Consider the following 14,904-nt stretch of genomic DNA (forward strand, 5'->3'; position numbering starts at 1 on the left):
AAAGGAAAAAGGACACACACTTGAATAAAATGGCAACATACTACATCCACCAGTTGGCATTGCCCTTTGACCTGAATGTTTTTGGACCTATGATGTACAGTACCAAACATTTTGGTTTGTTTATAGAGATTTGTTTTAGTATGGTTAATAGCTGACATCTAGCAGAGTATCCAATGTACTTTGCACACTTCAAAATGTACTTTGCACACTGCAATGTACTTTGCACACTTCTACTGTTTTATGAATACCGTGTTTTTGAATATCACACATGCTTTTTGCGTGCTATAGAGTAGTATGCAGGGCCCATTTGCTCCATGCTAGGGGTGAAACAAGTTTTTCTGTGATTTCTTTGTATGCAAAACTGGGTTAATCCATCAGTATTTACTAAAAATAATTATTTTTTTAGTCATCTTGCACTTTAGTATCAGAAAAAGACACGTTTTCCATAAGAAGTGGGTTGTATCTTAATGTTTAATACATATAGATATTATTAGCCTATAATTATAGAAACATCGTTTCCTTTATTTTCAGAACAATGCACTAAAAAATGTAGTCTTTTATCTTCAAAAAACTGTGCTACTGTGGTGAAGGCGTGTAGCGCGTGGGCGTCGCCCAGGGTGATAGTGAGCGAGAGCGCAGTCGTTCGCGTGTTTGCGCGTGATTTAGTGAAGATAAGCGCTGCACCCTCATTACTAACATGTCCCGTGTTGTTGTTTTGATTTCGTCGCATGTATTTGCAATGCCTAATTGCGTTCAAAACATAAATGGGTGTTACTTTTAAGGTAAGTCTCCGCCCAGGGGGAGTAGCAGCGCTCCATCCACCTGCCAGACTACTTCAGCAGCAGACAGTCAGTGGACCTGAAGCGCGCTCACTGCTGCTGCTGCTGCGTGGACAAAAATATACGAGACGCGTTGAAAAACTCCGGGCGAGAGGGGATACGCGCACTTCATTTGAGCTGCCACGGAATCACAGTCACATAAACTAGTTTAAAGGAGCTACTACTTTGAGGACACGTGTATGCAGTTACTTTTGACTGGACGCATTGTTTTGGTTTCTGTACGTTTTCTTTGCGCTGGATTGCAAATGATTTGTACACCAGGACACACAGGATCGTTTGTGACGGACGTCTTGTAGGTGAGTTCTGCATTCATTTCAGTTTATTTTATTATTAGCATGATTTTATGTTTTACGTCATGTACAACATCACAAATACTTGTTTGTACAGAAGATCAGTGCAGTTATTATCCAAATGTTTTATGCACTATTTTGAAGAGGATCAGTCCATTACACGGCACTGAAATCCGATGAAATCGGATATTTTAAACGATTTATTGAGAGATTTTTGTTGGAAAAGGGTATGTCACTGCTATTGATAATTGATGTTCATTTGCAAGTCATATGCTGATGATTTTTATTTATTATTATTATTATTTGATTGGATGGACTAAAAAAAATCAGTAGTTGTGACAGAAATCAACCACTTCAGTCTTTATGACTGATACTTCACTGGGTTTTCTTTCTTGTCTTTTTTTTCCATTTTTAAAAAAAAAAAAAAAATCATTTAAAAAAATAATAATTTTGTTTTTATAATTATTTCTTTTCAGCACAGTTAACTAAATGGCCATTATACTACAACAATAAAACATAACGTGCATTATGAATATTTTAATAATAATAATAATAATAATAATAAATAAATTATGACAAAGTGGAAGGTTTCCACAAAGAATTTGAAACAGTATGTTACCATTTATTGGTAGACTCAGTATTAAGGAACCGATAACCAAGAAGTGTGTAAATATCTGTCAAGATTACACTCAAACTGTGACTTATCATCTGCCTCTATTACCAATTCCCATTTTCTCCCATTCAATAAAAAGATAAGTGAATGGTTACGTGAAATCTCAATCATGAATGTATCAGTGGATCCTCACCCCCTTCCTCCCTCCCTTCCCATGCAGGACCGAATAAATCTCTTGTGGGTCTTTGGATAAAGTGATCATGCAGGGAGCCGGGACTTTGGTGCTGGGGACCCTTCTGGTGTCTGTGTTCTCAGCTGTCTCGGTCCACAGCAGCCCTTTGTCTTCCCTGCCACCCGCTTCTGCTCCACGAGTCTTCCTGTCCTTCAAAGGTAAGATGCATTTCTGTTGTATATGCTGTGTCTCTCACTGTTGCTCTGTGGATGACATCCACAAATGAACATAGATATATAAACAACCGCAGCTGATATGATATAGATTGCATGAGAAACATGCATTATTATATTTGTCCTCAGCGTTTCCAGGAAACCAGAGTCTCATTATATTAACTTTCAGTGCATATGCTTCTATTGTAGTATTAGGCAATAGGTTTTTTTTTTTATTGTTTTGTGGGAATCTCTTCAGTTTTTTTGCTGAGCAAGCTTCTTGCCTTCTTAGGTTACCTGTCTGTTCACCTTTCTAATTCAAGGAGTTTTCACAGTCTGCTGCCTGAACTAATTTTCTTTTCTGTTGCCTTTTATTGTACTTCTTTAATTGGTTTTTCAAACACTCTTTGGGATTGAGCATGTCTACCAGCAAAGACCTAAATTCAGAATTTGTGCTACACTCTGTGACTGAGTTTAACCCTTGCTGGGGGAATTGGATTTCATGTTGGGTCGGTTGGGGTTCGTGCACGGCTCTTGGTTGGCTAAGCAATGCAATTAGTTTTTAGTTCCGAAACAGTATTTCCCTTGGGATTCTCTGAGCCGTTTTTTTTTTTTTTTTTTTTAATATCTATGTTCTTGGTAGTAGCCCATTTTCCAGGACTACGCATCCATGATTTCTTATAACAGTGCAGTTTTATTGTAATTTTATTCTTAGGAATTGCAATTGGAAGGCAGCTTAAACTATATGTTTACAATATTTTCTCCAAAATGGAACAATGATACTTTATGTGATATTGGACTGGTTTGTTTCCCAGGACCTTTATGTCCAATCTTAGTGTACTTCTGTCAGTCAACACTGACACTGACCATTCTTTACTGCCAAGATATACACTGGAGACATAATACATGCATGCCCTGGATGGGATATTCCAGCTTACGATATGACAAAATATGATATGTCAGTTTCTGGAGATTATCAAAACACTGTAGATGAAATAAAAGATATAGTCTGCTTTATGTAGGACGTGGTGAAAGCCCTTTGGATGGATTAAAGTTTTTAGTTCTGGTTACTTCTGCTCCTCTGTCCAGCAGCCTTGATTAAACACTTGAATCATGTTCCTCCCTTGAGAGTGAATGTCTTGTGAAGAAGGCTACATTTGTTTAGGGCTTTAACTCACTAAACATTCTCTTCTCTCCCACAAACAGCTTCAAGCTTAGTGGGATCCTGTTTTGGTTTTGTACTTGGATGTGCCATTAGAAAATCATTATGATGGCTAACCAAAATCCAGGCTTACATTGTAATTGCTTGTCTCTGTGCCTTTACTCTTTGAGACACACAGGACATCCTGTTTTATATCCCTCTCAGTTACTTAAATGTGACTGTTTTAGCCATGAGGTCATCATCCGTTCACTGTTGTAACAGGGTTATGCACCATTCAGAATTACACAGAAAATGCCTTGTAAATTTTATTTTATTTTACAGACAAACTAAATGGGATGCACAATTGCAGTTTGAATGTAAGAAAGTAGACATAAAATGAATTTAAGTTCAAAAACATTTTAACTGTAATTTTTAACTTGGGAAAAAAAAAAAAAATTCAAAGAAAATTTGAATATTGACTTGGCAACGCCTTGTTCGAAATTTATGAAAAAGTCTTTTAGTTATTAAAACATAAGTTCACTGATTTTCAAGCCTTTTTTGTTGTTACAATGTCGGTACTATATGTAAATGAACAATGTCTTTCTCTGTGTATCCCTGTTTATTTGTCAGCAAAAGTCAGCCAGATCGACAGAGACAGAGCATTATGGATGTTGACATTTTCGGCTAAAGGGAATGGCACAGCCAATTTTCTCTGTTTTAAAAATAAAAATAGTGTTTGTGCTGCATAAACAGCCGAGATTTATTAAAAGCCTATCTTCCCAGCAGTGATTAGATAGATAGATAGATAGATAGATAGATAGATAGATACTTTTACTATCAATTCAATTCCAGTTTTACTTCCTGTAGATTGTGGCCAATTCGATTTAAATTCAACCTCATGAACTGCAAAAGAATCAGTTCTTCAGTTCTGAATTTTGAACAACCATGTGTTGTAAATGCTAATATAAATAATGTAAATGCGTGTTTAAATGCTAATGTGTTTGATATAGTAGTGGTTTTAATTTCATGCATGGAGTGTAATGATTCGGTTTAGCTTGAGGTCCGGTTTAAGAAAAACAGCGTAAAGAAAGAAATTAATACCTTTTAAGTGATCCTCCCTGGGGGGATTCAGGTATAATTCACTAGTATGTCCCTCAAACACGCAAGCTTGAACACAAGCATAAATGCACCCACTCACACACACATTGACTGCGGTTCACCAAGATCTCCCTCTTTCTGATAGATTCTTATTCTCCAGTATGAGCATGTAGAGAGGGAGGGCAGGGAACTCAGCCAGACAGAGTCAGTTTTCGGCTCTGAGGGAGGACTTGGCTGCTGTTAGCAGTGGCGGTGAGTTAAGAGAGCAGATACTGGTGTCTTCTTGTGCCCATACGCATTTCAGACAGTCCAAACCACAAGAACATCCCTGGAAGCCCAATCATCTGTGAAGTTCAAGGTCTAGGGCTCTGCAGAAATGACTTATTACAAGTTCAGACTCTTTTCTAAGGCTGTTCTCTTTTCTTTTTCCATTTTATGGGAGTAACTATGATGTATTACATTTGCCCTTCTCTTTCACATGCACACACTTCTTTTTAAATCCCCTCTTTCTCATGTATCTCTGCAAGCCTGGGATTTACATGCTAAAAGGTAGCCCAGAGGACTTACGAAGAGTCACATGACAGCCTAAGTTAATTTCTTTGCATATGAGCCCTCGCATAACTCCTCATTTTTGGACATGACAGTGGATTTATGGGCATGTTTATGCGAATTATATCACTTTACAGTGGTTAGGAGAACCCAGGGATGATTCAAGGAGGAATGCTGTGTGTGAATTGGTATTTTTTGTGTGTGTGTGTGTTTGAAAATTGTGCCACGGGTGTTGTTTGTGCACACTGTTTTAATTTAAATTCCATCAGTAAATTCTCTGAGGGGCAGAGAGCTTATTGCTCAATTTAGACAAATGTTCTCAGACAAAGAACACTTTAAAGTAAGTATCTCAAGGTGCATCGCAACTACAGCGTGGTTCTGATGGCAGTGCATAAATTATCGCAATTAAATAAGGCATTTAAAGTAGTGTGCTTCATTTTCCTTTGCTGTTCATGTTAACACCTGGGTAACGTTCTTTAAAAAATACTAAAGTAGTAATAAGCGATGGTCTGGATGAGAGTAAAAGCTCATTGTCTCTGGTTTGAGAGCTTTAGGAGTTATCATATTTAAGGTAAAGTGCTTATAGACTCTTCTTCATATAGATCCATGACCCAGAATTTTTTTTTTTTAATTATATGGATATGATGCCACACTCCAGGGCTTCTAGTCTAATAATAAATCAGAAATCATAATTTAAAAAAATAAATAAATAAATAAAACTGTAGCAGCATAAGTGCAAACTGTGAGTTTCTTCTATGTTAGATTCTCATCAGAGAGGTCAGTAGTGGTATTTTTTTTTTTTTTTTTTTTTTTTTATTAACTTTAACTGAACATTAGATGACGGCAAAGAAAGAAAGAAGTGACTATAGCCTCACAGTGCACACAGATTCACACTTAAGGGCTTCTGGTCTAAATAAATTGCAAATATTAAGTAATAATACATTTAAAAATATTAAAATATAGATACGTCAGGACAAAATCATCTTACATCTAAGAGTCTCATCAGAGAGGTAAATCTGTGTCATTTAGATCCTTTATTGGTTAAATGTATTTTTGCTGTAGATATTTGCAGTTTAGTACTTCAGCACAAAACTAAAGATGAAACATACTACACATATGCGTGCATTTGCATTCATATGAATGGAATACAAAAACTTGTTTGACTGCCATTGTAATAAAGAAATATGAAAATGACAAATTAATGTTTTATTTGTATTTATAGGTTAAGATTTAAGATTTTATGCTTGTTTGAATGTGTGTATTAGCAGGTTTGAGTTTGTTATCTCACTGTATGTGCTGGGAGAATAACATCAAAGATATATTTATCTTTGACGTACCATCCTGTGAACTCGCTTAGATGCTTGATGTTTTGAAGTGTCATAAAATATCATGGTTCTGTAGGTGATGAATGGTGGTAAACCAATCCTGGCCCATCTGCATTTTTTTTAATACTGTATTTGCTTATCAGTACTAGCAAATAGCTAATACCCAAAAAGGTGTATACTCGAACTACTGTACCTGCTTCCAGCAGCATTTTGATGAGCATGTTGAAAATGATCTAGAAGTTTTGAAAATATACTCTGACCTGGGCACAGTATATATGTGTGTGTGCATTTGTCTGTGCTGGAGGCTTTTTTTATCTTCAAACCAAAGCCCTAATAACAGCCTATTTGAGGGTGCCAGAGGCTGAGGTTGTGACCCCAAAAAACAGAAGCAGGTCATTGTCAGGGTGATCCGTCCTTGCTGTGTGGGAAAGAGTGAACAAATTCCTGCTATAAATGCTTGTAATGCTAATCTGCAGCCCCATTTAAAAGCATTTAACTCCATTCTTGCTGTTCATTTCATTATTTCTGAGTAACACCTGGATGCGTAATTGGCTGTGCCTGAAAAAGCAGAAAAAACTGCTATACAAATATATCCAAACACCCAATTAGACCATTACACTGCTGCAGTGAGAACATTATCTCGCATACAGCTACTGAAAACATTGTCTGTTACAGCTTCCAAGATCATTTTGTATTTCTAGAACGTTTTGCAATTAACATCCCATCACATTTTCAAATTCACTGGCTTTCTCTTGTTAGTTCAGTCTTGTTATATCCATTGTATTGTGTGGCTGAGGATGAAGCATAGTGGCTTTTCTTTAAATGCTGTAAAAGCATTTTATCTATTCCCTTCTAACAATTCCCATTTAGTATTTATGTAAATTAGTTTGGCCTTAAGTATGATATCTGTTACTATTTCCAGAAGATAAACAAAGAAAAAAAGGGGAATGAAGGCATTTAATGAAAAGGAATGAGCTTTCTTTAATTGGAGCACATAGGGAACAAGAAAGAAAGAAAATTGCTATGCATTTTTCATGTTATGACTGATTAGATAATGGATGAATCTACTTAATTTTGTGTAAATTAATAAATAAAACAACACAAATTAAATGGGTCAATGTCATTTTTAATGCTACAGGTGAATTCAGGCAATTTTAATGCAAAGTATAACAACTGAATATTCTTTCTGAGATTTGCTAAAGATTATGTTTAAAATAGTATTTTACAAGAAGAACTTTAACTGAGAGTTAGATGATGGCAAAGGTGAGAGAGAGAAAGAAAGCAAGAAAAAGAAGTCTTTATAACCTTATACTATAACACTTATTCTACACTCCATACTTTCCACTCATGACATGATTAGGTTTATCCTTCATGTTGTCTTTACCTGGGTTCTAACTGGGTCAATTGCAACACTAGAGACCTCACTAAGTGCTTCCCTCTGACAATGCACACAGATACAGAGAGAATGAGAAAGCATATGTGTGTGAGAGAAAGAGAGAGCCCGGGAGCAATCACTGTCTCTCTGAAAGATGAACCTCCCTCAACCTGCCAAGATATGCCTGGGAGATCTGCTCAGACAGAAGGTGAGACACTGTCTCTTTCACTCGCACACTAAAGAGACACTAACTTACAGCTGCGTAGAGACTGTAGTGCCATTCAGTTACGATTATTACTTCAGTGTCCGGCTCACCTGTGGCGCTGATGGGAAAGTATTTGGAAAGGCCCAACCCTCTTTTGGCTTTCTCATTGGCGTCTTGTATCAATTTCTCCTGATCAACCAAAAAAATGTGTTTGTCTTCAGGTAACATTGAGGTTTTCCAATTTTAGCTGAAACGTGCAGGCTCAGTCAAGCTCTTGCTGTTTAAGTGAAACCGCAGCGGCGTATAAGAACGGTATTAAAAACCAAAAGTGATGGGAATCATCAAAAATGCATTATTCTGAGCTGCTCCCATGAGGCTTTCTCTAATGGAGCTCTTGGCAGAGTAATAAACTTAACCTCTTGACCCTACATTGAGTTTCAGCTTCATAAGAATCACTTAGAAAAGGCTGCATGGGACGTAGACAGGCGTGGGCTCGGAAAGGAAGGCCTGTTCTTTGTTCTCTATTCTTTGTTGTGTTTGTTTTTGCCAAGGGTGATGTGGTCATGTGCTATATTAACTGAATTATGGCATCTTTGTCTTGCAGATAATAATGTTTTCTTCCGACTATCTTGAATGTGCTACATTTTGCTGTCTTATTTTAGACCAAACACATTTGTATGTGATGCCAGGGTGCAGCAGACGCTGTCTCAGTGCTGTTTGTGTCAAGGTGGCGGTGCATCCCAGCATCCTGTGCTGCGGTGCTGGATCTAAACTGTCACAGCGAGAGGAGAGTGGAGGTGACAGCAGCAGGGCTAAATATAGAGACCCTGCACTCCTACAACCCCTCTCTTACTTTCTCCTCTCTGTCTTCCTCTTTTTGTCACTAACAAAAATACTACAAAAGTACCCTGGTGTCATGGTTTTTTAGACTTGTACCATGGTATTATTTTAAGTACCATGACACATGGTAATCATTCAGAACCATGTACTGTCATGCTTTTTTTGGACATGTACTATTGAAATACTATGGATTTTTGGACATTGTACCATGTACCATTCTTTACCTTTTCTTTACCTTACCTTTATGTACTATTGTAATTTTTTGAATTAACTTTTATTTCATATTTTAAATTTTCATTTTAGTTTAGTTTCATTTAGTGATTTGACAAAATGTTCCCATCACAGTTATTTAACTTAAACATCTCAAGAATTTTTATTCATTTGGCAAGATTCAAAATGGATCTTAAATTGGTTTATGTATTTACTCTGCTTCAGAGGAATCATCATTTTGTTCAACAACATTGTTGCTAATTAAGTATTGATACTTATTCATATAAATTATAAAGAAATTATTATAAATAATAAAGAAATTCTATATAATGTGGTCACAGTTTAGTTTGGGGACCAATTCTCACTACTAACTAACTATTAACTACAACTTTTGTCTCAATAAACTCCTAATTTGCTGTTAGGTAATTGTTAAGTTTGGGTATGACAATTAAGGGATGTAAAATATGGTCATGCAGAATAAAGCATTAATAAACTGCCAAAACGCTAGTAATATGAATGCTAATAAGCAATTTCATAGTGAGAATTGGTCCCTAAACTAAAGTGTAGTATATGTATATGTATGTATATATTTTTTATACATTGACTGCCCCTATATTGAATTACCATGGTATAAGAGTTTTACCCTCAATCTATCATAGTATTGCCACTTTAAATCATTCTGCTTGTCTATCTGTCCATACTTTTGGATTTTTTTTCTCTCTCTCTAGCTCTATTCTTGTATTTTGTGCTGTTTTCTGTCAATTCCCAATTCTCTATTTCATTACTGTCTCCTGGTTGTCTTCCTTAGCTTCTTTTTTCTGTTCTATATTTTCATCCTCTCCGCTCCCAGGGGAGGTGTCTAACATTTCATTCCCTGAAGGAGTGTGGAAGCGCTCCCATGAGACGAGAAAGAGTACAGACATTCATCTGAGTGAGGTCTGGGTCACAGCTCCTCACATGAGTCACTCATTGGGTTAGTTGTGGATGTGTATGTGGCAGAGAAACATTCATTTTGAGAAAACTATCATGTATGCAAGGAGACAGTGCATCATACTTTTTATTTTTATAATATGTCACGTTGTTTGTTGGATATTAGGACCAGTTGTGAAAAAGGTGGCTGCTATCGATGCCATTATTGGTCTTTTTGTGATTTAATGACAAATCAGTTGCACGATTACATCAGTTACGTAAGACATGACCAAATGAGTATTTTAATTACTGTCTTCATCTGCATGCATGTTAAGCCATGTTCACTGTGATCTCGTGGGAAAATGTAACTTATTTTCAAGGTGCAGAATTTAGTTTGAATTCATATGATTTTTAGAAAAAGCATGAATGTTTAACCCTAAACAAAACCATCACATTGTGCTTGCTTCTATTGTCTGTAAAAGAACCATCTTCTTTCTCTGCAGACACAGAGATATTTTGAATGTCATCAATTTTTTTTTTTTTTTTTTGTTATCTCTTCTTGTAAAACAGCCATATTCACAGCGCTCACACACTCTTGTCTTGTCTTGTAACACTCATCTGCAGCCTATGTGTTTTATCATTGCCTTTCTCATTGCTAATCAGCATTCACATTCACTCGTTTCTGACACTATCACTCCCCTCATGTTCTATTTTCTGTCTGTCTGCAGCTCCTCATCTCTGATATACACCGTTCGCTTCAAAGGCATTTAAAAGCGTCAGGAGTGTAGATGGCTGCCTTGTTATAAAACCGCCTCAGAACTAAAGGTTATCCGGTCTGGATAAATGGTTGCACTGTCAGCCGGTTTCATGTGTTTCTTTCTGGAGTGTAACACAGGGGTTTCTGTAACCTAATGCAGAAACTCATGCAGAGTATCAAAACATTTTTCTATTGCTGTTGGAGAGCAGTTTTGGGAAAAAGAGGCAAATCTTCTCACTTGTCACTTTGAGAAACAGGCAGGGTTGGTATTCTGCACTGATGTAAGACAAAGATGCTCTGTTTGTAAGCTGTGTGTGCCTCTTATAGCTCTCCCATGCTGATTGTGTTTTGTGAGGACAGATGGAAATGTGTCAGACAGAATGAAAATAACCTGATATTTGTTTCCTGACTTCACTCCTTTAAAATTTCCCATCGCTTTTTAGACTGAAAATAGCAAGGTTCAAGCTGCGTTCAGCACTAGTAGGGCTGCAGCTAAATATTTAGCTGTTTGTATTTAATAAACAATGCTGTAAACACAGTAATATTCTGAAATATTAGATTACATTTTTTTTTTAATATATATCATACAATGTAATTTATTTCTGTATTGGTAAAGCTGACTTTTCTGCAGCCATTACTCCTGTCTGCAGAGTCACATGATCCTTCAGAAATCATTCTTATATCAGTGTTGAAAACAGTTGAGCTGCTTAATATTTTTGTGGAAACCGTGACAGATTTTCAAGATTCTTTCATTAATATAAAAAAAACAGCATTTATTTGAAATGGATTTGTAACTATGTCAAATCCTTATGATCAATTTAATGCATTCTTGCTGAGTAAGAATATTTGAAAGAATCTTGCTGACCCCAAACAGTAGTGTAAACACAGCAAATGTGTGTTTTTTTTTTTGTTTTTGTTTTTTTTCTTTCAAAAAAATACATTTTGCAGTACTTTCAAAGAGCTCTCACCAAGACCCAACTAATTTTTAATTTCTTACTGGTTTTATTGATTAGTTGTTGCAGGCCTAAACTGAAGTGTAGTGGTTTTTTATTTATTTATTTATTTTATTTTTTAAATGTTGCCACATGTTTAGTGACAGTAAAATGGAGTGGCATGAGCATTCTGGTGAAAGAAAGTCTCTGTTCTCTCCCAGACCTTAATTGCTCAGAGAGTATCCATGTTGTCTCGTCCTATTGTGGTCTTTTGCCACAAATGAAGATAGAGAAAGACTGTGTGGTCCACTGTGAGTTGATTCAGTAAGACACACCAGCATTCAGGTCTGTTTATAATGAGAGGTTACAATAGGCTTTGTTACCAGGCAGCTTCACTGAACCCCAGACCTGGACCCCCATGACACTTCTGTGCAGTCAGGGGAGTTACTGAGATGCTGGGTAACAGTGTGAGAGATAGAGACAGGGGAGATACATGCGAAGGCAAATATGGTCAACAGCATCAGATAATAATGATTTTTACAGGAATGGTGCACCCCAAAATAAAAAAAGAAGTAAATTATACACTACCATTCAAAATTTTAGGGTTGGTAAGGTTTTAATGGGTTTTTTTTCCCACTTATGCTTACCAAGGCTGTATTTATTACTGTATAAAAAATATAGTAAAGCAGTAATATTGTGAAATATTATTATAATATAAACATATTACAATATAAATATATAACTCTTTACTATTTTAATATATTTTAAAGTTTATTCCTGTCATGAAAAGCTGAATTTTCAGCATCATGACTCCAGTCTTCAGTGTCACATGATCCTTCAGAAATCATTCTAATATACTGATTTAATGCTCAAGAATATGATCATCAAAAGTTGTACTGCTTAATGTTTTTGTGGAAACTAATTTTTTTTTTTAGATCTATTGTAACTTTTTTTTGTCCCTTTTATTTTTTTCTTTAGTGTTGCATGGAAAATATACAACATACAGATTCATAATGGTTGATTAAATTCATTTATTTTATTTCTTTTTTTCCATTTGTGAGGCAACTGTGCCTTTTAAGGTCTGAGTGTTACTTTTAAGAGCCACGTTGGACATAAAGATGAGAGCAGAAGAGTGAGTTTTACTAATAATTTCCCCCACAAATAAAGTGTGTGTGTGTGTCTTTGTGTTCATACACCATTTTCTTTCCATCAGTAAAGACAGTGCCTTTCCCTTGTGTGTCTACTGGTTTGGTTGCCATGGCAGCATTTCTTTTGTTACCTGTCACTGTTATGGCACATTTCACCTGTTATTTGATAGCTATGTTTTTCTGCAAGTTCTTAGAATTTATCAAAATTCACACTTTGATCTAACCAAATAGAGGAGGTCTTTTTTTATAGTATAGCCATGGAAGTGACAACAGATACAACCATTTCGTTCTTGGTTGACAACAGTGAGAAGATGAGTTGTTACATTCCCCAACACACACACACACACACACACACACACACACACACACACAAACCAACAGAGAAAGAGAGAGATTCTCCCTCCAGATGTGGTCTGGGTGTGGGAGTTACAGCCTGGAGGTTACCAGACATGCTTGACCTTAGGGGGCGTGAGGTCAAGGGCGCCTCTCCCTTCATGTTGTTTTAGACTGCCACCATTTATTACCATCTGTCAGTCAGGCATGGACTTTAATTCCACGGCAGTACTTAGACTCAGACAATGACCTGTGCTGACACACCAAAGCATCATGATGGAGAAAACACGGGGAGCTAGCCAATCAGAGCGCATGGATGCCACTGGATGGAGAGAACAGAATGAATTCACAACAGGGGTTATTGGGTGGTAAAAGGAAAAATGTGTCCATCATTGACTGGCTGGCATGTGTCCATCATGTTATAGAGGACAGAGAAGGACAGAAAAGAGAATGAGACAAAAAAAATTCAGCATTTGTTTTTATGAAAATTTATGAATGTATTCATGAAATTTGGTTTATATAGATGGATGGATAGTTTAATAAATACGATTTTTAATGGTTTTGAAGTCACTTATGCTTAACAAGGCTACATTTGTTTTAGCAAAAATACAGTAAAACAGTAACATCGAAATATTACATGAAACATTTCTTCTTAAGTTATTACCAGTGCTGAAAGCTTTTTGCTGCTTAATATTTTTGTGGAAACTGTGATGCACTACATAATTTTGAGGTAAGATTACAAAAAAGTAAAAGAATTTAATACTTTTCAGCAAGAGTGCATTAAATTGATTAAATGTGATGCTAAAATCATTAATAATGCTACAAAAGATTTCTGTTTCAAGTAAATGCTTATCAGCATAAATTCTGTTATCCAGCTGTTTGATATAAAATAAGTTATAGTAACTTAACATTGATGTTCACTTTACCTATTTTTGCTGCACTAAGCTTCAAACAAAAGCTTAATTTTTGCATTGCAAAAGTCTTCAAACAAAGCATACAACCATTGCACATCTCAGAACAACACACATGGTGTTTGAATCAATGTTTTTGAAACAATCAGATGAGTAAATGACTCACTCTTAAAGACCAGTCACTTGTTTCAATCCTAAATGAATCAGTAACTTGATCTGATGATTTGAATTGAATGAATGATTCAGTGAGACACTCATAAAGATGATGCCTCTTTGATTTTCTTATCTGATTCTCTGAATAACAAGCAATATATGCTGTCGTTGTCCTAATTATTTGACTAATACCGTATGTCCACAGATGTCTCATTTGTTTCTGTTTTTATTTTAGGAGATATCAGTACTGTAATATTTAGATAAATATAGTAATAAGTATACATCAGAGTACAGTGGTATTAATATCTGGTCTGATATCACTACTGTACCATGGCACCTCCACAATACTTGTTTTGTAGGGGGTTTGGTAGAAAAATGCTGTTTACTGGTCTTGGGATCATTTACGTAATGAGAGAGAATTGAAAACCTGATTTCACTGTGCTTGTTAAATGTTAATGTAGTGTTTTCTAAAGTATATACAAGTTAGAGTGAATTATATACCTGCCAATTTAATGATAGGGTAGATAAGAGGTAACAGTCATACTCACTGGAAGCACACTGGCAATCTACTCTTATGTTTAATTCAGTGAGAGTATGCATCTGTGCGTGTCTGTGCATCTCTCAGGTAAATTTTTCCTCCAGATGTTCCTCATCATTTCAGAGGAATGGCACATGTGGGCTGGAGAGTTAGATGGGTGGGAAAGATGGGCTTGTGGTTCTCCGCCAAATTCAGCTGTCTCAAGTGACTTTAGATGCTGTGTAGATTAGGTACGTGTGTTTATGAATGTCTGAGATGAGACTGGAATCATTGGTGTCGTTTGTGGTGGCAGTGAGCTGTTTGCTCATGTTGTTGTGTGATGAAGTGATCTCATGCTCATTAAAGGCAAAGTTT

At 36.2% G+C, this 14,904-nt stretch overlaps 1 protein-coding gene across 1 annotated transcript in view; it reads left to right on the forward strand.

Annotated features, from left to right (window-relative positions):
- The first annotated feature begins 676 nt into the window (after positions 1–676).
- The window catches only part of sema3fa (sema domain, immunoglobulin domain (Ig), short basic domain, secreted, (semaphorin) 3Fa), a 46,540-nt gene continuing 32,312 nt past the window's right edge, over positions 677–14,904 (forward strand). Inside the window, exons 1-2 of the mRNA XM_058779575.1 lie at positions 677–1,135; positions 1,963–2,132. Coding sequence (XP_058635558.1) covers positions 2,003–2,132 — 130 coding nt within the window. The 5' untranslated portion in view covers positions 677–1,135; positions 1,963–2,002. The remainder of the gene's footprint in view (positions 1,136–1,962; positions 2,133–14,904) is intronic.

This window comes from Onychostoma macrolepis, chromosome 06, assembly GCF_012432095.1.
Source record: "Onychostoma macrolepis isolate SWU-2019 chromosome 06, ASM1243209v1, whole genome shotgun sequence".
In the NCBI taxonomy this organism is placed as follows: Eukaryota; Metazoa; Chordata; class Actinopteri; order Cypriniformes; family Cyprinidae; genus Onychostoma; species Onychostoma macrolepis.